General features: G+C 44.4%; 1 protein-coding gene and 1 long non-coding RNA gene across 6 annotated transcripts in view; one reads left to right on the top strand and one right to left on the bottom strand.

Moving 5' to 3' along the window:
- Crim1 (cysteine rich transmembrane BMP regulator 1) overlaps positions 1–26,843 on the bottom strand; it is a 176,389-nt gene that overhangs the window by 36,655 nt on the left and 112,891 nt on the right. For all 4 annotated transcript variants that reach the window (XM_021229282.2, XM_040730763.1, XM_005073594.4 and 1 more), the window contains one exon: positions 6,805–6,933. In XM_021229282.2, coding sequence (XP_021084941.1) covers positions 6,805–6,933 — 129 coding nt within the window. The remainder of the gene's footprint in view (positions 1–6,804; positions 6,934–26,843) is intronic.
- On the top strand, positions 280–24,974 carry LOC121133785. 2 transcript variants are annotated; one of them, XR_005870764.1, is made up of 3 exons: positions 280–408; positions 8,004–8,184; positions 24,520–24,974. It is a non-coding gene; the product is annotated as an uncharacterized LOC121133785 (long non-coding RNA). The 2 variants fall into 2 exon arrangements; XR_005870765.1 differs by lacking the exon at positions 24,520–24,974 and adding an exon at positions 19,260–19,981.

Below are 26,843 nucleotides of genomic sequence, written 5' to 3'. Positions count from 1 at the left end.
GAAAGAAACCCCAGAGGCCCACGTGGTCCGTTTGCCTCGCCACTTCCAGGTGGTGGAATCTTCCAGCTATGAGGCCCGAGGGAGAGAGACTAGAGCACTAGAGGCAAGTTCTTACAGCAGATCCGTTAACCTTTTCCTTCCCAATTTCCTCTCTTACTTGCTGGCAAGCATAAGGTTCCATGTGCTCCAGCCATAATGGACTTGACTGGTCACAAGCCCACAGAACAGACCCAAAGTTTGGAATCTGTGAGTGACAACAAACCTTTCTTCCACAGAAGTCATTTCTTTCCGGAATTTTGTCACAGTATTGGGAGGATGACCACCATGTGAACCCATGAATCGGAAAGGATCCCAGATAAAGCTGCTGTGCTTAAGTGTTTAACAAAGACACAGGACGTTCACCAGAAGGTAGGTAGACTGTGATGCCACTTGGAGCCATCCTTCTGCAGCTCTAGTCTAGACTAGACAATTCTCCTCCACAGCAAAAGGAAACAGAGCTCTAGGGCAGTTTCTCTTCTGTGTCCACAGTTCAGGGCTTATCGTACTTGGCATGATGTGGGGCGATAGCTAACTGCTGAATAAATGCATTTATTGATGTCCCTTCTCCTTCACGTCACCAGCTATTGCTTCATCGGTAGAGGAATAAGAACTTGACCAAGCTTTCTCTGGTAATACTAAATAGTTTTAAAAATACTGTCACTTGTTAAACATTTCAAAAAAAAAAAACAAACAAAAAACCCAAAACAACAACTACAACAAAAAACCCTAAACCCAAAACAAAACCATATTGCTGTTCTAAAACGGAGAACACAGCAGATTGGATGGCAGTCCTAGATGTCCACGCTTATCAATGATGGACTGTCCTTAAAGGAAATGTACCATCAAAGCAGACAGACAGATTAGGAGGTGGGACTTCTAAATTTGTTTACAAAGCTTTAGCACATGGCTTATGGCGGTTGTGGAACACGGGTGGCCTCCTGATGTTGCTGTTCTTTAGGCATTACGGGTTTCCTGTAAGCTTTCTAACTGGCAGAAGCGATCACCACTCAGGAGAAACTGACAAGAAAGGCAAAGCATCGGGACCATACACTGTGACTAACCAACGACGAGCACACAGGAAATGCCTTTCCTTCTGGAAAAGACGTGTCTGTTTCAGGGCCGAGAGATACCCAACTGTGAGTGGCATCGTCCATACCTCACCGTCAGTGAACGCAACACAACCTGCACGTATGCAAACACAAAGTGGGTGCATCACCCAGAGCTGTGCCTTACACTTCAAACTTGTGAACAGTGGAGACTTCTACCAACCTGTAATCAATTAAGAATGGTCACGGAAGCCAGGAGGTGGTGGCGCACACCTTTAATCCCGGCACTTGGGAGGCAGAGGCAGGCGGATCTCTGTGAGTTTGAGGCCAGCCTGGTCTACAGAGTGAGTTCCAGGACAGGCTCCAAGGCTATACAGAGAAACCCACCTTGAAAAACAAAACCAAAAAATAAACAAAGAAGAAGAGGAAGAGGAAGAGGAAGAAGAAGAGGAGGAGGAGGAGGAAGAGGAGGAGGACGAAGAAAAAAAAGAATGATTATGAAGTTCCTGAAACTCTTGGATAAAGAAATTTGAAAATGCAAATGTTGGTCCCAATTCTGCCTAGTAATATGGTGTCAGCTGAGAAGTACAATGCTATAAACTGTGGCACCTGTTTCCTGGATGCTACAACCTTCCTGGGACATTTGCCACTGATGGACACACAGCTTCTTCTCTGCTACTATCCGCTTTGTATGTCTGAATCGGTTTCTAGATAAAAGCAGTATCGGCTCCCGAAAACAAAGGACGCTAAAACTGGAAAAGAGGTTACCAATAATCCAGTCAAACTCATTTGCTTTAAAGCTGTGGGTAGTAAGACATTAAACGACGGATGCCACTCAACTAATAAGCAATCTGGGCAGTAAGCTGAAGTCTACTCATCTTCCTGACCGCAACAAGTATCTTTGTTAGAAAGTTAATGCTACTAACGCTTGTGTCAACAAACTGTTATGTTATTAGCTTTTTAAAGAGTTTAGCTCATTTTGCTGGCATTCCTCTTTCTTTGGCATTTCTTACCATCCTCCTCTGTATTGCAAATGTGTCTTTGAGAAACTGAGTCAGGGTGATTTAAATTCTTGATGAGTCCTGCTCTGCTCAGCAGCTCTGCAGGCATGTTATTGCTACAGGTTAAAACATCAGAATGACACGGTGTTCAAGAAAACACCCTGCGTCTTGTGTTGCCCAGGTTCTTCAATTTTGTGGTCCCCAGGGACTGAACCAATGCCTGCTGCATGGCGACTAAGTGCTTTATCTACTAAGACAAACCCCAGCCCTAGATTTTTGCATGACACTATTTTGCCCTGTAACTTACTCTGCCCTCAAACAAATGATTCAACTGCCTCTGCTTTTCAAGAGCTAGGATTATAGGTGCTCGCTACCATGCGTGGCACATAACACACCCTTCTGAAGGACATGCTTCTTTAAGGCTTTTGTTTTAAACCCAAACCAACTGCCTATAACATCAAGTCTAAAGACATTTTTTAAAATCATCTTTGATAGCTTTTTAAATAAAAATCTTCTATAAAAATGTTATGTTCACAGTCTTAGCTATAGTAGGCACAAAACAAATGCTACACAAATGACAGAACAGGTGAGTGAGTGAGCGGCAAACCAGGAAGGAAGGGGGAGACACAGGTGTGACATTTTTTTAAAGAATTCCTTTCCCCTGTGTGTAGATACATACACACTTACGCATTAATGTTTGGAGCCCAGAGCTCACTATCAAGTGTCTTTCTCCCTGGTCTCAATCCACTTTACTTGAGGGAAGGTCTTTTATTGAACCTGGAGCTCAGTGATTGGCCAGACAGGCTGGTCATGGGCCCTCAGGATCCTCTTGTTTCTGCCTGCCAGGCTGTGGCGCCCAGCTTTCTGTGTGGGAGCTGCGGACACAAACTCATGTCCTCACGCTTGTGTATCAGGTACTCTACCCACTGAGTCATCTCCTCAGGCCCTGCTTTAAGAAATCCTGATGCCAACACAGCCGGGTATAATGCCCAAGAGAAACTTAGGTTTGCATGGTTAGGACTTCTGTATGTAAAAGGTTTTAATAGGATGGAGACAAAACTAATGTCAGGGAGAATTTCAGCCCAGATGAAATACACACTGAGCTGATGCAGCGAGGAAAAGAACACTCCACTCTCCGGACTACAAGGAACTATCTCAGCAAAACCAAGAAGAGGAAGAAGCTTGAGGCACAAATGCGAGAGAGGTGGGTCGTGGGTGGGTGTGTCCTGAAAGGGCCAGAAGATCTATGGGCAGGTAAGAGAGGACAAGGGGGAAGGGAGGGGCCTGGGCACTTTCCATGTGTGCAGGCTTAGGCTGAAAAGGTATAAGCAGCTGGTGTGTGGAGGAGACAGCTATCATTTGCCAGCTAATAAAAGTCGCTTGGCACCCATTCCCTTAGTCCTCAAAATACCCCACTACTTAGGGACCAGTGTCTGTCCTCTACAGACGAGGACACAGAGTCAAGGATACAAGTAGAGCCCCTCATCCCAATCCCTCCGCTGCAGTCTGCCCTGACTCAAAATCACCAGGATGGCCAACAGGAACGGAGAGGTGAAGGCAGAATTCATGCTGCAACTTGTGTGAGATACGGACAAACTGGTAACTTCAGTTTCGAGCCTTACGTTCAGGAGAGCAGTAAGTGCATTGCCAAGACCAACCCCGGGCCAGGCAGCTCAGTGTGATGGGAAGGGCGTCTGACTGGAGCAGCTAGACCTCCAAGGGGGATCAGACAGCCCTAACTCAGAGGCATCCCTGAGGCTAAGGTTCTTTGCTTCTTCATTCGGCCACTCACTGCACAGCAAAGTTGGGCGTCCTAAGCATGCTCTGACACACGGCAGTGACCGTCCTACTTCCCTATGACCAAGAGCTTGAATCTTTGGGAAGGAGTTACTCTTGCAAACTCCAGCACTAGGCTTAGCGTGGTGGTCTTTCATTTCTGGAGATTGTCCCCGATGTCACGTGTTGCACTGACTACAGCGGTCTGAACCCTCAACACATTACCTGGAGCAGGGCAGATGGCGAAAGAAAATGGGGAGAAGAGAAAGACTTCATGTTTCTAAAAGGAAGTAAAACTTTCAAACATTGAATGTAGTATTTTTATGTAGAAAAATCATAGGCACAAAATGCAACATTCTCCTATATATATTTCTTCCTCAATATGAATGAAACGGAAGTTTATGACAAGCAGTGTCCATAGTTATGCCTTTGAAAACTTCAAATACAAGAGGCACTCAATGTGAAGGCAGAGAGCAAGGGGGCAGCTTCCTCAGTCTCCAGCTTGAAAGCCTGGCCACTGCCTTTGACTGGCCTCAGTGACAAACGAGGGAAACCGCTTCCACAGGTTCCCTGACATGAATGTGGCTGGGTGACCAAAATCTCATAATCACGCAGCCCAGATGGTGAAGAGAGTGAGGCAGCCGATGAACATGAATTCTGTGTGTTTAGGCTTGGTGGAAGTTCAGGGGGAAAAAATAGGTATGATCCCATATTGAGAAAGAACGTGCATCTCGAGAGGCACTGGGAGGCCTGCAGAATAAACACTTCATGACACAACCACCAATTATCCCGGTGCTAAGAAGACAAGGTTGGCGATTTACGTAAACAAACGAGGCTGCCAAGGCCAATTCCCCAGCAGACTTGGCTTCCCCAAGGGACGTCTGAGAGGCAGCACAGGGACTGGTCCTTACAGCACGCAGAGGCAGGTGCAGGAAGGCAGGACCACCCCAGGTGGAGAGGCTCACCTGAAACCCCAAGACGGCAACAATTCTGAGCATGCCGGGTTTATAAACCCTTGAAGCAGTGACCCACTGTGCAAATGGCATGGTGGTAGTCTGGAGAGGACTCCTAGACTGTGTTAGATCATCCATCAAAAATACTGGCACAGATGATGATCTGCCACAGTCAGGAGGCACCTAAGACTGAGAGAGCTGATACCCCAGGGTGTGTACATTCTCGCCATCAGTCAGGCCAGGCTTCTAAGCCCAGGGTAATCATACCCCCAAGCCCACAGAGAAGTTGCTTATTATAGAATCATTGTCTGTGTTTGGGAGAGATCAGAGATAGGGAAAGACTTCAGAAAATAGGACAAATGTCACTCAGAGGATCCCAAACTCCCCCAAAGTAAGTCTAGGAAGAACAATGGCTTCCTACCAGCTCTGGTTTATTTTGAAAATACGAGTTCTCAGTTAAGGAACCTTGCAGGTGTGATGAGCCTTGGATTCTGAGAGGATTGCAAGAGTGTGAGTCAAGGCCTTGGGCGGGAGCTGACAGGTGCCATCGCAAGAGGGAGATGGAGTCCAGGATCACGACACAGGAAGTTTGTTGGTACTATCCAGTTCTGTCCTGGTTTCTGTTCAGTTTAATTTATTTTAATTCCGTGATTTAGGAGGACATGTAAGGTGTACTTATTTACCATAAGCCGGGAGGCAGATGGCACAAGATTACACTATTGAGATTAAAACAACAAAAACAAACCCAATTTTGTCTACTTAGAAAATGGCCTGAAACTATTGGCATAATTTCTTGTTATATTTGGCCCTACATTAATAGGATCCCCAAACTGCAACATGCTAACATAGAACGGGTAAGCACCTAACAGCAGCTGACCTAAAAGTACTTAGAGGCACTGGCTGCTTATAAACTCAGTACCAGTCCACAGTGTGCAAGCCACAGAGCTAATGCGAACAAACACATGCAAGGAACAGCGTTGAATTCAGACCAAATTCTGGAGTCTTGTTGTCTCTCAGCCACATTTCAGGTAAGGACAATGACACCCTGTGTGTTAGAAGGTGGCAAAGAGCAAGCTCTAGAAGACAGGTCACACAGGTGATGGAGAAGGGGACTTCGGGATGCTTATTCTGGTTGAGGAACTAAGAGAATTCAAAACAGCTTTAAGATGTATGGGGTGTATTTTCGCCCGTGGGAGAAATGTTCTATATTCTGTCTAGCTTCGGAGGTCATGGCTCAGAGGCATGGTTGGAATCAACATGGAGGTAGAGCTGGAGGTCAATAAAATGAAGCTCTCTTTGTGTGTGTGTGTGTGTGTGTGTGTGTGTGTGTGTGTGTTGTCTGTCTGTCTCTGTGTAATAAGTGGTTAATGTTAGGTATCTTACTCTATCACTTGTCATTTTATTTTGGAGACAGGGTCTCACAGGGAGCATACAACTTAACTTTTTGTTTAGCCTGGGTGACCAGCAAGCTCCAGGGATCCTCCTGTCTACCTGTTACAACCCCGACTCCCCAGCCACCACACCCAACTTTTACATGGCTGCCGGGATACAAATTCAGGCCCCATGTTTTTGCAGCAAGTGCTCTCTCACTGAGTCATTTCCCCAGGTCCTGAGCAAATCATTTTCTTAAAGGGTTATGGCTGCCATGTATGGAAAGGGAAAAATACAATGTTCTTGTCACTGGCTAACCATGGCAAGGGTTAGCCACTTAAGGCTTTGAGGCTGCACTCCTAAGCCATTCAGGGCTGTAAGCACCTCTGCAAGGACATATCAAACACAGTGAAACCCAGATGCGAACTATAAGAAAGGGTGGGGTTTTCCCTAAAGGACTTCAAAACTGTTTATGTTAAGTTTATCACCCATCCCCCCTTTTCAGTCTGAATAAGAGTGAAAAAGATATTCAATCATGTAATATGCTTTGACAAGATTCCATTAGGCCTCGCGGGCGGGGTTGGGAGGGGGGAGAGGCGGGGGCATCTGTCTACTTACTGCTTTTGCACTGACAGGTTCGACAGCCATTGTGATCCAGCTTGAAGCCATAAATGCAGTCCTTCTCTTTCAGAGTACAGTTTGATAACTCCCCACATGCAGGAGGATCAATCGTGATGTAGGTTGGTTCTAATAATACAAAAAGAATAAAAAGAATCAGTGAAACATGTTATTACCTCTTAGATAGTATTCAGTCTCTGAAATCCCACATTACGGTGAGTACAAAAGTCCCATCAATAGTTTCCATCAAACCCTAAACTTGCACAATTCTGTACTGCCATTTACTCATGAAACACCCATTTCTAATCAGAGTTTTTGACAATGCCAGTATTCCACTTTTTTCCCTTCTGGTGGGTGTGGAAAGCGGGGCTCCACAGATGCAGGCGAGTGCCCCACCACGGAAAGCGGGGCTCCACAGGTGCAGGCGAGCGCCCCACCACGGAAAGCGGGGCTCCACAGGTGCAGGCGAGCGCCCCACCACGGAAAGCGGGGCTCCACAGGTGCAGGCGAGCGCCCCACCACAGTGCTACCGCTCTGGAGTGGCTTCCCTGCATTTCAGCCACTGCCCTGTGTGCAGCAGTCTGTGCCCTTTTCGCTACCCTCAAACAGCATTTTCTGGCAGGTCATCACTGTAGGAATCAGACAAGTGGGGTTAGAATCAACTCTACTCAAATGCCCCTGTTCTTCTCTTCCTTCCTGTTTGTTTTCTGAGCTTATGCATAATTAGTGTGTTACATGCGTGTATGCGTGTAGTTTACAGTGCACATGTGTGGATAACAGAGATGAATGTTGGTTATCTTATCCTCCTCAATCATCCATCACTTCATTTTTTTGAGGCAGGGTCTCTCATTGAACTTGGAGCTCACTGATGTCGCTAAGTTTGATGGCCAGTGAGCCCCAAGGATTAGACTGTCCAGATTTCTGTCTTCCCAGAGTTGGGGTTATGGATGTGCACTTCCCCTGGCCTTTTTTTTTTTGATGAGTTCTGGCAATTACACGCTGGTCCTTATGTTTGCATAGCAAGCATGATACCAACTAGCAAGCCATCTTTCTAGCCCCTGAGTTTATTTTCTATAACGATCAAGACAATAGCTGTCAGCTACTGATCATTCCCCATTCCGCAGTACCTCTCCTCACGTTAGCATTTTTTGAGAATAACATCTGATTTTCTTTTGTGACACTCTTACCACTTATGACAGATGGTGCGATGGACAGGAGTGGCTAAGAGCTTATGCCCTGGGCCCAGAAGCTTGTGAGAGTGGCAAGAGGAGATATAGCCATGGAGGAGCAAGGACCAGCTTCCATTTTGGAGGAATCTACAATGGGGGGGGGATGCTTCCCCTCCTCTGCCATTCTAAGAAGGAAGAACTGCGCTGGACGGTAAGTACATGCTCTGGCATGAAGCATTTTGTTTGTTTGTTTGATTCTATATTGTGTATGTGTTTCTGGAAAGTGTCACTGCCCTCAGCTGGGGTGGCATTACCATTATCCTCGTGTACTGACACCTGAGACAATTGAGGATTTTCATTTGTTCATGGTCGCTTTAGGATCAAGCGGTAGACCCAAGATTCCCATCTGGGCTTTAGAAGCCCATTCTTGCCATTACTTCAGTACAGAGCTCATTTAATGGTACCTGGTCTCTGGTACACTGTGAAAACATTGTTTATGAAATGCTGGGCAGTAGGACTAGTACTGCCAAAGGAAACAGACATTGACGTATTTATTTACACAGCATCTTTTCAACCAAAAGATGCCTGAACATCTTCAAAGCAAGCCATTTCTCATGATATCTTTGTGAAATGGCCAAGTACAGAATGTCTCTACCTATATTTTTATAGATGGAAAATATGAGACACAGAGTTCAAGTGGCTTATCTAGGTTTACATAGCAACCCAGCAGCAGGCTGGGAATAGAACGGAGCAGAGGTTCCTAGCCTGCCATTCAACACTTTATCCATTCGTCCACACTGTCTTGGTTTCATCTCCCGTTACTAAGGAAGACAGGCCAAAATACGTGTTGCCACTGCTACAATCAAGAGTTGTGCATTTTTATCTGCCTCCTAAAATGAGACAGTGATTCAACTCTTTGGATGCAGGAGACAACACTGACTTATTCACAGGATGTTCTCCCAGCATTCTCCTGGTAAAAGAGTACAGGATGAGGGCATCCTGCCTCCTCCACCTTTGTGTAACACGTGGTGTATTAAAGGGTATCTTCTTGAGTTTTTTATACAAACTTAGCAATTGGTATAAAATTTCTCTTTTCCTTCAATGACTAAAGAAGTCTTTCTAGTAGGCAACTGTAAATACCAAAAGTAAAATTTAAGCAAGTTTGAAGACATAATGACTTAGTCTCAGTGATGCTTCTGTCCCACATTCTCTTAAAATGTATGATAAACATCTCTGGTTTCCAAACCTATTCACGGCTTCTTGTTAGTCACCCCAAAGAACAGCTCTGTTCCAGTGCTCGACCACAAGACTGACGATGTTTCATCAAAGTTATTCTGCTCAAGTGTAAAACATAAAAGAAGACGTGTATGAGCTCTAAGTAGACCACATTAAAGATTACCCCAGTGAGGAAGGAGTGCTATATTCTAGAGAGTTAACAGACAGATTGGGGGCAGACTCTGACCTCTGCACACAGTGCTCTGGCAGACAGCTAGTGGGTAAAGACACACCTTGTGCACATTTACACTAGATCCTTGTATTCTTTACTGACATCCGAGATGTGAACTTAAAGAGAAACTTTTACTTTCAGGGAATATATTATGGAAAAATATATCTGGGAAGATTAAAGTGACACTAAAGAATGTGTAACAATCACAGGAAGGGATAGGGTTCTACATTTACTGAGTTCTAAGGGTGTGGTAAGACAGCATGTTCTCCAAGGTCACAAAGACAATCTCCCACCTCCAAAGGATACTTTTCCTCACTAGTGATGAATATATTAGTTTCTGGTGTATATTATATGATTAATGGGTAGGACTGGGAGTCTGACCCGAGGCGAGGGAGGGAAAGAAAAATACAGACTAGGATGTTTGAGGATCAGAACACAATTGACTTGAGGAGTCCCATGCTTTTTATTCAAATGCCTTAAGCATCTGGGTGTGTCCCAGATGGGCAGCTGCCCACCATTCTCCAGAACAGGTCATGTGTTCAATGTGTTCACCCATAGCATTTGGCATAATGAGATATATATTTTTTTGAGACAGGGTTTCTCTGTATTGTTTTGGAGACTGTCCTGGAACTCGCTCGGTCTCAAACTCAAAGAGATCCACCTGCCTCTGCCGCCCGAGTGCTAACATTAAAGGCGTGTGCCACCAATGCTCGGCTACATAATGATCTTTTATTCAGCTGGACAAACGAAACTTAATGCACATTTAAAATATCTTAGGTAGAGTAAGTCCTTCCAGATGGATGCCTTTAAGACCTCAGGCAACATGGCCATATACAACAGGCAAAACATTATTCTTCTATGCCTCTAAAATCAGCATTCTCCACTCTTCTTTTTTTCCTGTATTAGATGGAAAATATTGACAAGCACATAGGTAGCAAAGCCAATACTTAGTATGAAAAAATAGAGGAACTCAATAAATCATTTGTTTTTGAAAACTGTCAATTTACTCTGGAGCCGCTCAGTTTCCGTTCAGTAGAGTGAGCTGAACCTGACAATATTTACTGTGAGAGCAACCTCCCTTAGCCAATTGTCAGGAAGAACCTTGTTTTATCACCTTTACCACAGAAGTGGGTCACTGCTATTCACATGCAAACCGGAACAAAGCTCAAAGCTTTCTGGGTGGTAATGCAAGTCTTGTGTCCTTGCTGCTCTATGTCCCTGGAGTAACTGATGATTCTTACCAGACACACAGGCAGGCAAATACCTGTTCTCTTAATATTTTATCTGAGGTCACAGAGTTTTGCCTTTCAGTACTCCCCGAACACTGGCTCAGTTCATTGTGTCTGAGCCTATACAGTAATTCTACTTCTATGAAATCATCACAACAAAAACATCCAAGCATGAACGGGCTACAAGAAAACCCTACCACCATCAACCAGAGTACACTTTGCACCCAATGTATTAATATGCAATCTCAGAGCCGGTCCTGTTACTGTGTCAGGGCAATTTCCTTCTTTTCTTTCGCCTCGTGAGTAAGGGAGTATGGTCAAGAAGGCTTATTCCTTATTCTGAGTAATGAACCCTGAAGTGAGACATTTCTGACGCCATGCTGAACTGAGGAATTTTAAGGAACTACTGAGTTTATAGTTCTAAAAGAATCATGACCAAAAGCTGGTAGAGATTTTCCCCTCTCTTTCTTTTCTCCCCCCCCCGCCCCCGTTTTTTTGTTTGTTTGTTTTTTTGAGACAGGGTTTCTCTGTATTGCTTTGGAGGCTGTCTTGGCACTCGCTCTGTAGACCAGGCTGGCCTCGAACTCACAGAGATCCGCCTGCCTCTGCCTCCCGAGTGCTGGGATTAAAGGCGTGTGCCACCAATGCCCGGCTCTTTCCCCTTTTTGTTTGTTTCTTGAAACAGGGCTTTCCCCGTGTAGCCCTGGCTGGCCTCAAATTCACGGAGATCCACCTGCCTCTGCCTCCCTAGTGAGTGCTAAGATTAAAGACATGCACCGCCTGCCTGCCTGCCTTCTTTCCTTCCATGACCTTGAACAGTCTGGAACTATAGTTTGGTACAGAGGACATATTAGTGACGGGTGTGAAACCTACATTTTCACTTGTCTCAAAGTCACAATATCCTGGAGCTTGTGTACTAGAAGGCTGTTACTCTGCCCTTTTCACTAATGGATACTGAAGCCCTTAGTATATGCAATTAGCTAATGGATCTTGGCCTGGTACAAAGTAATTCTCATTTACACTCTACATTCTGTGTTCCTGTATGATAGGAGGGTATAATGTTGAAATTATGTGCCAGATACTCCGTGCCTTCTAGAAGGGTAATGGCAGTCCTCTGTCCTTGGCAAGTTTGGTGGGCAGATCTGGGTTGAACAGAGGTCCAGGTAACATTTCTGGAGCTTTCCCCTGTGTATGATGTCTGCTGACATCGGCTGGGTGGAGTAGACCTCTTGCAAAGGAGATAAACAGGTAGGTGTCTCCTGTCTGCTCTGAGAGTAGGAAAAAGCTTGTACGAGGCAGGTTTTGGCAAGGTTAATCCAATGAATCAATGCTAACTGGACCATCCTGAAAGTTCATCTCATCTCATATTGAATCAACTGAGGGACTCAAGAAATGCCTTAACGTCCTCCAAAGGAAGAAGCCTAGAAGAAGCAGGAGGTCACTGGCTTTGTCTACAACTATTTCTAAAAGGAACCCCGACACAGCTTCTTTGTGGAGAAGAATATAGAAACGGTTTCTGAGCCTAGAAGCAATAAAGAACAACAATGGGTGTTTGTGATGTCTACATCCAGTTTGTTTTCCTATCCTCTTCTCAACCTGATGCTTTCCTCAATGACTTTTTAAAGACTCCCGAGCACCCTAAACCGTCTGGAAGAAATAGTTGTATACCAACTATTGGGATCGTGGCAGGGACACAGACATTCAGTCATTGATTTTTGTTTCAGGTCTGAGAGGTCAGAAGTCTACAAGGAAGCTTTTTATATCATGCAATAGCATGAACGAATGTATATGGTCCATTTTGCTTTTTTATAATTACTTAAACTTGGGGATTTTTTCATATCCTAAGAAGGCTCAGCAAACTATTAGTGAAAACATTTTCAGGAAAATATTAATATTTTGGGGAAATTAGCCCCAGATACTGTGTTTCTGAAAAACACCACTAATACTTTTAGCATTTCCTAGGAAGTTAGTTTATCTACCCAGTTGAGAAATTAAGACATCGTAATTATGATGAATTTGATCAAAATATAAAGTTTAAGCATGGTTCAAACTCCAAGGCCACAGCAATAGATCATAAAATAAATGATTTGATCATTTAGGTTTTATAATGTGTTAAGTTACTCTAATCTTAACCAGGTGTGGTGACACATACCTTTAGTCCCAGTACTCCGGAGACAGAGGCAGGTGGATCTCTGTGAGTTTAAGGTCGGTCTGATCACCACAGTGAGTTCCAGGACAGCCAGGGGTACACAGAGAAACCCTGTCTTGAAAATCTCTCTAAAATTCTTTTCCTCCTTGTTATTTTCTCTCACAGATAACTCTCCCAATCAGAAACAAGGGAAGGACAAAGAAACAGCTCAAATTTATCCCTGAGAGATGCTAATTTAAGTTAATTTAAACTTTTGCAATGGTCATGCATGCCATATAGTTTCATAACTTTGGAAGAAGACAGAATAAGTATGCATCCTGACCCTCATCCATGTTGAGATGGGTGCTAATTCTGTTAACCCATTTTTAAAACATTCAATAACATCACTGGTGCTTATCTTCCAGGTGTGCTAGCATAAACGAGAATGCTAATGGGTGGTTTTGTCTTCTCTGTTTCACTCTACTGAGCCTCTAGTTTTGAATGGCCCCGCACAAGGTTCTTCTCATTACCTTGACGCCTGGGAGCCGGTTATGTCTTACAAATAGCATGAATTATCTCCATTGAGACATGAGTGAAGCGTTCTTTCTGATTAGCTACCCTGGGAAGGCTCATTAGCAGCTCAGGCATGGGTGACTGAAGATGCAGGAAATGCAACTGCAGATGGCATGGAGAGCCCGCCCCCTAGGTTGACTGTAGCACCAACTCTGTCAGGGATAATTAACCTGTTCTAGATTTGGAGGGTCTGCTGAAGAGCTGCCTTGTGGAGCTAAGTGGCAGGAGAGCAGCAAGGCTGGAGCGCCCCCGCCGCCCCCACTCCCCGTTGCTGACAGCAGCTGTCCAGCCAAGGTCCTTGACTCCTGGGCCTCTCTATCCACACCCATCCATATACTTAGAACAGATTTTCTGGAAAAACCTCACTATAGGCAAATTCCTAGGAAAAGTACTTTTTAAGGGCAGAGGCAGTCTTACATTCTCTTGGTAGTGCAATAAATTTCCAGTAGGAGCAATAAGATAAATGAACTTAATTTTTGTCTCTCATTTCTCATAGTACTTCTCCTTTCGGGCTTAAATTATGCTCTGCATGTTTTACATAGCTGTTCTCAGTAAATTCCCAAGCCTGCCTATTTGATTATGAGACAAAAATGAATAATTAGGCTCTCTTTTCAGACTTAATTCAGGCACTCTCTTCCTTAAGCTGTGTTTTTCTTTTGGCCGGGGCTGGTTAAGCCACTGAATAGCCAACGAGTGGGAAAATTCCAAAGCTTCCCTCTCTTTGTATGGCTAAATCTATCTGGTCCCCCCCACCAATGGTAGCCCATCTGAGGCCATAAAACATGACGTTGGCAGAGACAGAACTGTAAGATCTGTTTCACAGCATCTTCAACTGTTACCACAGTTGCCTTACAGATGGGACCCCTCTCTAGTCACGACGCCCACTCGAATAAATCACCAAGTAGTCAACATTAAGTGCAGGCTGGGAAGAGACACAGAGTGAAGTTAAAATTTTCCCAAATGAAGACAGAGGGGAAGCTCTATTAATGTAGAGAACAGCACGAAAGGAAGAAAAAAAAAAAAAAAAAAAGAAAGAAATGGCCGGGGCACACAAATTCCCTAATCGGGAAGTGGGAGTTTCCATGGAATATTTATGTGTCCTTAAGAAAGTCTCATTAAGTCATGGAAAAAAATTGACATTTGGAGGTTTCAAATTCTTTCAGCCACTCCACATCAAGCCATCCCTTTCCCCTCTGTGTATATTTCTCATAACAACACCTATATCCTTGTAGTTTCTGTGGCACTTATCGGCAAGCACTTTCTCTGTTTTATTTTAAAATGAATAGTGTGAAAATGTTCCCAAGATCTGTATTATTTTGTGGTCAGATAGAGAAACAACTATCTATTTATTTTAGACCCATATTAACTTTGTATGTTTTTGCAAAAGAATCTTGGCCACTGGAGATATTTTTCTTCCTTTACCAATCTCATATTTAATAGGGAAAGACAGTAGTATGATTATAAGATTATTATTAAGTGACCACAAAAGAGAATTAAAAAGAAATTCCTATACAGAGTAGGGAAACCATTTCCATTAACTTAATTGAAATAACTCAAAAAAAGTATTCCTGGGTTCCAAGAACAATCTAGACCTTTTACATTAGTCTGATAGCCTTTCCCACCCTTTGGGAGACGGCCGAGAGCTAGGGAGGAAGAGGAGGCTCTCACTACAGGAAAGATGCCCCACTCACTGTTGGCAACCTCAGTACTCAGCACGTTGTCTGCTTTACGTAGTTAGTTACTGATCAAACAGTGAGGGTGGATAACACCTAAACACCTTAAGTCAGGACTTACTCCCTGACAAAGAAGTGTGCACGCTTGATACTGTCCCTGGCCCACCTAGTCTCTGATGCTTTCCTTTTAGGAGCATCGGACAGTACGTCTCTCAGGGTGCTCATCTCTTGAACATGAGCAGTACTTAGTAAGGGAGGGAGAGTCGCTGAAGCAGGGAGGAAGATCTGAGGGTTGCCGTGAACTCAGCAGACTTGCAATGCTGAGAACTAATGGGAACTGAAACTGCTCCCATCATGAGATGCATGGAAGGGGCTTGGGTTCCTGCAACGGTGATCTCCACCTTCGGCTCATGCCCATATTCTTAACACCAAGTTGGGACCCCCAAATCTCAAATGTTCCAAGAAATCACTTCTGGGGCTACTCCTTTTCTTGATGTTGCCCAATCGTAAAATGGTACGAGGCTATCCCGGGCAGGAACTCAGTGCAGTGGAGGTGTGGGCACATTTTATGATCTGATTAAGAATAGACAACTGCGACTCAGGAGGAAAGAAAGAGCTCACACCAATGTCAAGTGTTCTGAAGTTTGGACAAGGATATGGGGAGAGTCAGGGAAAACACACAGCCGAGAGCTATTCTTGGGTAGAAGAGCAGCAGAAGGAAGCAACTGCCAAACAAGCAGGAGCAGCAGTCAGTTTCCTGATGGCTAAGTCAGCAAGGTCAGAATGCTAGGCAGAGGCTCAGGACAAGAACCCGAGATCAAAGGCCAAGCTGGATGTCAGAACAACAGTTGCTGAGCCTCAACAGTGAGAGTGCGGCCAGGGACAAGAACAGCTTTTGGTGTCTTCACATCCGCCACCCCCATTCCCTCACATTCTCTCTTTGGCAGTTTGAGTCCAAAGAGAAACAGTGCCGAAGTCATGGATTTGGAGGCAGGAACCCGTAGCCATTACTAGCTCTCCTTATGTGACATGAATCTCCTGGGGCCTCTGTAAGATGGGAGCAGTCCTTATCCCTGTCTCACAATGTTCCTGCAAGGCTACAAAGACAGACAGTGCGCAGGAGTCAGGCTATGAGTTAAGTCAACAGCATTTGTTATAATGTTGTTATAATGATTGTAGCAGTGATGATGCTGCTTGACCTGGTCACAGACTGATTAATTAACGAGACAGGACTCAGAATGCAGCTGGTAAGTGGAATGACAGCTGGTTTCACAATGTCAACCCTGTCTGTTGTAACTTAGGCATCACTGTCTATCTCTACCGACAAGAAAGGCATCCAGGATGTGACTGGCTCTGTGATGTCCTTTCACATGGTCTGGTAAGCTTTGGACCACGTTAGTGACCAGCCACTGGCGCCTTTCACCTTTGCTGAGTGGCAGACTGAGGTCATTGTTCGTCGGACTGGCCACATCTATGGTGTCTCCAAGAGAACAGAAATCTCTTAGTTGGCAGCTCATCCGGTGTGAGCTGAAACAATGTGATACGCCTGGCTGGCCTTGCTCTTCCTCTCATGACGGGGGCCTTAACAGATCTGCAGGGACAAGGCTAGACTCACCGCAGTATCATTCAAGTGATTCTGGTATATTTGCGAACAGTTCTGTGATTCTCAAGTGGAAAGGAGATGTGGGAAACCCAGCTTTACAGAACTGTCATTAGATCTCATCTCAGTAGGCCAGCAATCTCAAACTTACGTCAGTGTGAGAGCATGCTCAACTGGTAGCTTCATGCCTAAGTATCAGAGCATTTCGCCCAAAGACTAATGGTTTCACTCTGGGTTTCATGGCTGTAGAAACCCCACTCCGAATAAAGTGATCTGGCATAAAGCTCTGTGGAATCTTTTAAAAACTGGGTTCTTGCTGGACATTGGTGGTGCATGCCTTTAATCCCGGCACTCAGGAGGCAGAGGCAGGTGGATCTCTTTCAGTTCGAGACCAAACTGGTCTACAGATCAAGTGCCAGGGCAGGCTCAAAAACAATACAGAGAAACCCTGTCTCAAAAAAACAAAAAACAAAAAAACAAAAAATCCTGGTTCTCAGAAATGATAGCAATTTCATGATTTTGAGGAGATTTGAGGAATATTCAAAGCCTAAGGTCATCTTAAACTGACTTTAGCTTCACTAATGGAGTCACTAAACTGTTTAAAAAGTGAGCTGTTACGCAAAGCAACAGGCATCCAACAAGAATGAAAGCTTTCCACAGCGTGGGATGCTGCAAGGCTCAGGTCAGGAACACAGACACACAAACACAAACAGAGCTCATAGGATGTCACAACTGAGTCAACACAGATCTCAGTTCTATCAGCAATGAACACATGCTTTTAAGAATCCAGGCACAGAGGGCTGGAGAGATGGCTTAGCGGTTAAGAGCATGTGTTTCTCTTGCAGAGGACCTGAGTTCAACTCCCAGTACCCACACTTTGGCTCACATCCATGTACAGCCCCAGTTCTAGGGGTTCTAACAGGCATGCGCAGGATACACACAATGTAAAGGAAGTAAATCTTTTGAAAGATTCTGGGTGCATCTTAAGTAGAAACAATAAGTAGAAACAATAAGCCACAGTCACAGATGAGGTCAGTTCTCAGAACACTCCTTGTGAGGTCTGGTGCTAGGTGAGGAGGTAGGTTATGAACAACTCTTAAATGTGCTCCATCACACAACTGAAAAGCAGACCCCAAGTACTACAAGACTACCAAGAGTCCACAAAGACTAAAGATTTTCTTAGATTAATATCAGTACATGATGGGGAAAGTCCTTCTGTGTATATGTTGTCCTACTGGTTGATAAATAAAGCACTGTTGGCCAATAGGGAAGCAAGATAAGTGGGACTAGGAGTTGAGGAGGATTCTGGGAAATGTTGTCAAGAGTAGGGAGTCACCATATGATCCCTGGAGGAAAGGACGCAAGTCTGGTGTTCTCGGTAAGATAAGACCTTATAAGATATATATTAGTAATTATGGGTTAATAATTAATTCAGAGCTAGTCATTAAGAAACCATAGCAAATGGCCAACAGCTTCATAATTTCTTCCCCACCCCTGCTTCATAATTAATATATTGTCTCGTGTGTTATTTGGGGGCTGAGACAGCACAGGACCCAGGTGGCTGGCGGGAAAGAGCACATGTTACAGGTACACATCGGGGTCAGGAGTCCTTTTGGCAAATCTTATTTCTGAAGGGTAGTTTAGCATACATTCTGTAGCCTCCAAGGGTTTGGATGTCCAGGGAGGGCTCTGTTTCAAATCAACCTGATGAATCCAGGCAATCTCTCAGATGCAAGAGTAAAATCAAAGAGCAAATCACAACTTGGCCAAAGTGTGAATAATCAACTCACACTAAAACAAATAACAATAAAACCTCATTAAACTTGAATCAACATGAAAGTTCAACTCTAGACTTGGAGTGGATGCTGGGAACATCTGAGAGGTTGACACATAGATTGATGCTGTTCCCACCAACTTGGCAGCCACTGAAGTACATCTATAGGTAGAAAAATACCTCCCTTAGGAGACACCCCTTCCCCTTCAGCCTGCCCCTGTCATAGTACCACAGCGCCACAAGGGATGCTTGATAGCATGGTTGACATTCTATTTAGTACTCAGATGAAGCACGGACCACACTCTACCAAAGCCTTTGAGACGTCTCCCGGGGACTGAATCCTGTTTCTCTCCGAGCCCTCATGATGATGTGAAATAATTTTATTCTTGTAAGGCACACTGAAGAATGTTCCTGGAAATAGCTTAAAACAGGATAGTCATAAATGGAAACAAAAGCCTAAATTATTAAAACTAAGTTGTATCGATCACTGTCTATTTTAAAGGTTCTCTCTATAGGCAACTACCTTGGTCTAACTTATTTGAAATCACATTGAAGGAAACACCTGCACTCATTTTAGTCCATGCCTCTGAGCCTCATAGTAGGTGAACTGGTAGGCTTTTAAATAAATAAGTCAGTAGCTGTACTTACAAATAAGTACTACTGATAAAAAGTACTCACGTCCAATGGCTAGATGCTTGTGCCAAAATGCTGCTCATGCTAAAAGTTCTACTTGAAACTTTTCTTCAGTGACTTTCTGAGCAAATTACTGTGTCACAGAAGGCAAAGTACCTTTATTTTACTGTCACTTTTCACTTTTTCTGAAGAGGTTTTCCAGGCTTGATCACCTGTTTTTCTCCCCCAGACTCTGACATGAATGACTTCCGCCCTTTCGGAAAGTCTAGTAAATCTTCAGAATCGGAGGATACAGAGACGAGGGTATCCCACAGGATGCGCAAGCGTGCGAGCCAGTCTCAGAAAAGAAGAATCAAAACATAACCTGGACGATTATATTCCCGGGACAGGCCTACACGTTGCCTGCATAATTATTTTGAAAGCAGGGACACTTGAGCATGCAGGTGCTGCTATGCTTCAAAGTAAGCTCATTAGACAACGGCTCCTTGCAGCATTGACGGCAGTAAGTAAACATGACCCCAGGAAAAGCGCCACTGGATGTTTTCAATAGAGGCATGCCAAGGACAGTCCTTTTCCAAGAGCTGGGGTATACAGCAGTGGCAGAGGAAGGTGAGGATTTTAAAAGAAGTCATATGACACCATTGTCAGGAAAGCACAATGTTGTCGATGTTGGAAACCATGGCTACTAGTTTCTGCGAGTTAAAATGTCAAGTCCCCTTTTGCTGACAAAAGCTCCAAGGGAACAGTTGTCTCTCCCTGATGAGCTACACTGTAAGGGCGATGGAATCTTTCTGTCAGAGCCTTTTCTGAAGGGCATGCCTCCTAATAACCTTCATTAACTTCTGTTTGGTTGCCCAAGAGTTGTCTCTTATCCAAAAAAAGTTTAACACAGTCTCAAAAAGAGATTGTGTTTATTTAAGCTTGTTGGAAAAACATTCCTATCATTTCAAGAATGACTAAATATTTTTCATTCACATAGTTCGCATTCCAGACTGTGTTTTCCTGCCTCTGTTGATTACATGAAAATTAGCAGGCCAGGTCTGATCTATTGGATGCAATTATTATCTTCCTGAGAAAACCACGAGCTCCTTAGCAATAATACCCTTTAAGGTATGGGAGATGGACAGCAGGGCAGAGCCCATCCCTGCACGCTGCTTCAGACAGGGAACAGTCGAGGGCTTCAACCACTGGATCTGGGGACTCAGAGACAGAGCCTGAGCATCAGCTCCCGGCAATTCTGAATGAGGCTGGCACCAGACAATTCAGAGGTTAAGGGCCACCGTCACTTGTATTTGCAACATTCCGATCACCCTGGTAGTGTCATTCAGTCAGGTGCAAGGTAAAAGGCCCAAGCATGCAGGAAAGGAGCGGCAGTGACCGCCTTGCCTGCGAGCAAGGACAGGTGGCACTCCTTCCCAGGAAAATGACTTCTGCACATGTTGGCTCCCACCTGTATGGCTGACATTATATGTGGGAGATCTCACAACTAGAAAGCCACTCATGGACTGTGCATAATACATGTGTGTATAACTCTGAAAATCATAGACTCTTGATAGTCCTACTTAGTCAGATGGAGGTGTCTTTTACATCCATTTCACTTATATTTGAATACTATTGTAAATATCTCAAGATATTTTAAATGATCAGAGAAAAGAAAAAAAATCATGACTGAAATGTTCTGACACTTAGGTTCAAGACCTAGGGTAATACACGGTCATGTGGCATCCAACATATGACCTTATTTGGACAAGCAGAAAATAGACTGAGTTATATTTCAATGTCCATTTATGGAATATATTTCCAGGACATTCAGAGTTAAAAGATGAAACAGCATGCCTAGCAGTCCTGAGGCTATTACGAGTATTTTATTATTCTTGGCTTACTAATAATAGCAGCATGTATGGCACTGAGGCACTGCCACCCATAACTGAGTTCTGATCCCTGTAATACAGCAGAATGCTAACAACATGTGACTCTGTGGCACCTCTGACTTTACTGCCCTTCTAGGGGGGTCAGCCAAACTATCCTTGACTCCCCACTACTGAAGCGGTAGCTTAATCATTTGAGATACTGAGCAGTAAGGAACATTATGGGCAAGGCGGGGCTGGAAACATTTTTTCCTTGTTTCAAGGAATTCCCACCCAGATATGTGCCTGGTACAGAATTTTCTGGCAGGCCAGTTGAAATCTCACTTGGAGGGCAGCTTGACTCAAACTGTATCTTCAACATTCATGAGAACGAATTATACTACTCCTAAAAACCCTGAAGCCTGGTGCTAAGGGAGATAGCGCATTTGATAGCTCACAGACCTCCACTGAGTTGGGGGAGCATGGTTTGAGATTCCTGATGTTGAGGTGAAGTGGCTGGCTAACCCCATACAGGTAAAGGCATGCCTAATGTCTGATCTTCACAGTGTCCCAGGCAGAACCAGGAGCCCCTAAGTAAGTAAGACATCCAAGAAAGCCAAGTGGTGTGGAAAAATAGTTGATTTTCTGGCTTAATCACATTCCACATTAAATCTAGAGAATTAATGTGTGTGTGGGGGGGGAGGGGGCACACACTGAATTTCTTATTCCTGTGCTCTAAGAGTTTGTTTAGGTCCAGGTGAACAGAATTACAAGGTCTGACTGGTGCTCAGCAGAATACCCACTAACAGATCTACCATCACTGCTGTAACTCACTGTGGGAAAAGTTATAAAAACACTGAAACAGAATTACTAAGATGGACCCCTCATGTACTCAACCTTGACAACCTACAAATAGCCTTGACTTCCTGGTCTAGGACAAAAAATGGGACTTTGCTTTGGTTTCTGAGACGCAAAAATAATGGAAAGGAAAGCGAATTCGTCCAACTCCAAGCACCAAGTTCCCTCTCTCACTGGCAGCTGGAACATCACTCTGAACGCTACTGTTTACAGCGTGACCTAGGCTTTTAGTTCTTGGAAAGTGATGGACTCTGGAGTTGGCTGCAGAATCTTCAAGGCCATCAGAATCATCTGCATCCCCACAGGAAACTCTGCAGGAGCCAGGACAAAGCTTGGGTCACAGTGGTCACCTGGGTGGGTCAACCACCACCCGAAAGGAGACAGCAGATGTGGGCTGACAGGGATGCTTCAAGTCACCCTGTAATTCTTACCTCTCATACTGGGTGTCACCACTAAGTGTGCCCCGCGCCTGACACGTCACTTACCCTTTTTTCTTATTTAGAAAGGATATCGCGCATCTTAGCAGCAACCTTACTTTAACTTCAGTTAGAAAAGTTTTTATTTTATTTTTAAAAAGAAGAAAAAGTTTCATTCTGTCCTTAGGTACCGCATGACATTAACAACCTGCCTAGGCAGTTTGTGTACACGATAGTATTGAGAAAATGATCAAATTGTTAAAAACGCCTAACTGTGGCATAAAACATACCAATCTCGCCTGTGTAAGTAAGTGAGCAAACACAGCTGGCATCTATACATTCACGCCGCGTGCTCTGAAATCAGTACGCATTAAACGGGACAACGGGCACTGGTCTGACCCTGGGAGAACCTCTTAAAGTTTTGAAATTCCAGTCTTCAGAAGCTGAACCAGGAGAGCACCAACTTCAGATTACTTATACACCAGTCATGGAAGGCCTAAGGGGCTAGCTACCTCTGTGATGGAGCCAAGAGCAGTGTGCCTGGTGAAACTCCCAGTATGCAGAGGGAAGCTGGCGGAGCCACGACACCTGGAGCTACTGATGTCAAATGTAGGCGACACTATATACTCTGACCTCAAAATGTGTCTCAAATACAAGCATCCCAAAGTTACGCTTTCTCCACGGGTTAGGGTGGCGGTTCAGGCTGTGGGTAAGGTGGCCCCGCCTTATTATGCCATTTCTCAGACAAGGAGACCCAGAGTCAAGGAAGTATTGGATTTGCTACTTCATTCCTCCCTCCCTCCCCCTCACCTCTCCCCACTCCCTCCCTTCCTGCCTGCCTGTGCTCACTGTTTACTCATTTGAAACGTTGTAAGCACCTACGTATATGTAGCAGTCGTCATCACTTAATAATTCAAAAGAACATGGGGAATTCCCTGCCACCCAGGGATGTGTGGCCTTTCTGGTGAGCAATATATGGTCTGAGGGAGTGAGGGTGCAAAGCCCAGAGCCCGGGCTTTGATGACACAGTGCTGCTACATGCCTGCTGTACAGCCCCAAACAGGACCTCTGAGCTTCGAGGTCTGTGACAACCTGCCGCCCGCACTAAGGATGTTGCAGGATCAGATGGGATGATGCTCTCGCTGTACTCAGGACATGGTAAGTGAGCAAGCAATGTTAGTTGTTAAGGACTGCAAGTAAGACGATACTTACCCCTTTGTCCTTTCCACACCAAAATTTTAGATTAAAAAAATACATAAGGACCGGTCTTTCATACATACACCTGAACTGCAAACCTCATATTTATCCCATGCATTTCTACCCTAGCTCTTAGAAATGAAATTAAAACTAATGAAACTAGCAGGCATGGTGGTGTGCACCTCTGATTCCAGCACTCGGGAGGCAGAGGCAGGCGGACTTCCGAGTTCAAGGACAGCCTGGTCTACAGAGCGAGTCCCAGGACAGTCAGGGCTACACAGGAAAACCCTGTCTCAAAAAAACCCAAGCAATCAAACCAAATGAGACTGGTGAACATGAGGAGATGCACAGAAAAGCCAGCAAAGCAAACTAGGAGGATACAATTTGTTTCAAGCCTACAGACTTAGGCTTATCTGTACGTCCAAATTGGGTGTTGACAATAACTCAGTAAGACTTCATTACAAGAGTACTTAAGTGATAATTCAAAAGGCACTAAAGTACTTCTGAATCAAGTCAGCTGTCAAGTGACAGCCTTGTCTTCTAGGGTTCCCATGTCATGTTCTGGTCCTCCGGGAGTTGTATTATGCTGTCACTTGGAAGGTAGACATCCTTAATGACAACGATAGCCCCAAGGGTTTCTCTCTCTCTGGAGGTCCTAACACTATATTTGGTGACTTGTGAGTTATTTTGGAAACATTCAAAACCACAATGCCTGTGTGGGGTTGGCTCTACTAATTTCACATTCTGAGTACTTGAGACAAAACTAAAACATGAGGGTCAACACTCATTATGCAAATGTGTATGCAGGAGTTTCCTACGGGTCTGAATTTCATACGGGCCAGTGGTGCCGTCTGTAAATGATTTTGGCTGATGGCTCATTTATTACTCTGTAACACCTTGGGTTTTTTTTCTTATTTCATACCATTCTTTTGCAATTCTGAAATTACCCGCCATTATACTTAACAGTACTACGGAATGGCTACTGAGAAAAATGTTTTCAATTGGTTGCACAGATTTTCTTGGACTTTACACAATAATGTTCTATTAACTTGTATGATTTAAAAAATACTTAGTAATGTTTATTATTTATCAGTAACTTTTCAGTATCAGTCTCTGAATTTTGATTCTGTATGGGAAAAAAAGGTCATTCTGCCTTTATTACATCTCATAGTGACAACCTCTGGAGAACCAATACCATCCTATACCAAACTTGCTTTTGGCTCAGGTGAAAAACAAAAGAAAAAATACTACCCAAATGAGTTCTCTGAGGACTACAAGATGCAATCTTCTGAAAGATTTGAGGAAGACAGATAGAGGCAAAGAAGGGGCCAGCAGGAGCTTTGAGATGAACTGACAAAATCCCTGTGTTGTCAAGTCCGAGAGGGTCACCAAGGCAGGAGACTGGAAGGCAATTCTGCAGGAATCTCCAGGACACCCTCTCCTGAGTTCTACCAAGTGGGGCAGAGGGCCAACGGGTGGTCACATCCCAATGCTTGTAGGAATTCCCCAAACTTCAGTGGTCTCCTACCCTGCCACACACTCCAGTGTCTCCCTAACAAGGATGAAGATTCATAAAGGAACGGGTAACACTGGGTGCAAGGCCAGCAGGAAAAGCAAAATAAAAATCGAGTTCAACTATGCCACACGGTGGCAACTTATGTAATTCTCTCTAAGCCTTCATTTCCTCATCTCTAAAGTGGGACAATAAGGCCGTCAGCACAGTGCCAAAGTTGGGTGCAAATGTCAAGCTCATACCTCACAGCACAGACATGCTTCTCCCTTCCCTGGTTGAACTGAAAACTCAGTTTAAGTGTGCTCTGTGAAGTGTCCCGTCTTCACCTTTGTCTTTGCTAGGCTGCAGGAGGTTCTTCATTAAGCTTTTGGTATTAATGGCTCACTCACACTGTAACTCTTTTCTTAAGCTGTCAAGAATTAGGTCACAAGTCTGTGCAGATGCCACAGAACCCAAACATGAATGACCCAACTAAGATGGGCTACCTAGGTACCTACCTCTACAAGCTAAGACTAAATGAACTGCACACATATACTCTGGTTGCTTTGTTTACTTACTTTGGTTAGAAGGTGTCCCCCAAACCCCCACCTCAGTTCAGTAACAAACTCTAAAAGCTTCCTTTTGAACGTAGGCAGCAACACTTGAGGTTACAAGGCTCGTTTTAACTGAGCTATGCATTTGTGACTTTTGTTTTGTTTACTTTATCACTTATGTATTTCAGGCTGACAACAGACTGTCCATACTACTTAGGGTTGGACACTGCCACCTTACCACCACCAGCAGGGTAATCTTGCCAAGTCCACTGGGGGACAACACAGCTTTCCACATGGCCTCTTTGCAGCTCCACAATGCTGCCTTCAGGGGCTGGAAAGGGAGTGTGCGAGTTCCACAAAATCTATCATCTGGAAGCTATAACATCTTGGAGGGTGGCGGCTCCACTCAGTGTAGGGTAAAGGACCGGTGATGTCAACAGTACAAGAGTCCACCAGCTTCCATTTCTTCACGCGGTGTTTAAGGTCTTAATCAAGTCTAATCTTTGTGAGGCTAGCTAATGCCACACACCAGTCACCAAACTGAAGTCTTAGTGTGCTACAGTTCAGATGCTGGCAAAGGATTTCTTGATACTACACGTCATAGGCCTAGGGGAAAACCAATTACTATTGTTCTGCTAAACGAACATGGCAGGCAATCAGACGACTTCTAATGACATAATGCTGTACTCACAGGACAGCACATCACTCAGCCCTTCTCAGAGAAGCTTCTTCTTGCAGCAGATAGCAATTAACACACACACAACGGGTCCATAAACTAAAAAAAATTCTCCCTACTAAAAAGACCTTAATTAGATCATTTCCTGGAAGAAAGCCTGCCCGTTTCGTATTACATGCTTTACCAATTCTACAGGGACCCATCTTCAACATACATTTTTGGCCAATATTCGTTCATTTTACTATGCAAAATGTTTCCTAAGCATGAGTCCCCTACTGGCTCTGCCAGAGTAAAACAATTCAGTCATCTCATGTCTATAAAGCGCGACATGCCTGAGTTAAGAATGTATGCAAACTATCTTCTCAGGGTACAGGAAGTGAACTGGGCAGCAGTTGGTTCAGAAATGAGCCTAGTGTGCCTCAGCTGCTCTCTCCAGAGCAGAAAAAGACAGTAAATGAGGGGAACCAGGTCAGAAGGCAAAGAATTAGAGGAACCAGAAGTCACAGTCATCTCAGCCTTGGCTGTAGAGGGAGCAGGGAACTCTGAAGGAGGCCAGTGAGAACTGCCTTTGAGAGTTCTGGGGGTTTTCTTCTAGCCATCAGCATTCTTGGGCTGCGAAGTATCACAAGTTGAACACACTGTGCCTGAGCGATGGCTCTTGACTTCCGATTTTATTTCCTTGTCTTGACTTTTGGGTGGTAGGTAGGCTTGCAGTGCACGGATTCAGATTGTATGTGTAATGTGTACAGACAAGCACGCTGAAGTAAAGGCCA

This window comes from Mesocricetus auratus, unplaced genomic scaffold (assembly GCF_017639785.1).
Source record: "Mesocricetus auratus isolate SY011 unplaced genomic scaffold, BCM_Maur_2.0 Super-Scaffold_100024, whole genome shotgun sequence".
Classification (NCBI taxonomy): Eukaryota; Metazoa; Chordata; class Mammalia; order Rodentia; family Cricetidae; genus Mesocricetus; species Mesocricetus auratus.
Note: the sequence above shows the minus strand (reverse complement) of the source record. Positions and strands in the feature narration are given on the sequence as shown.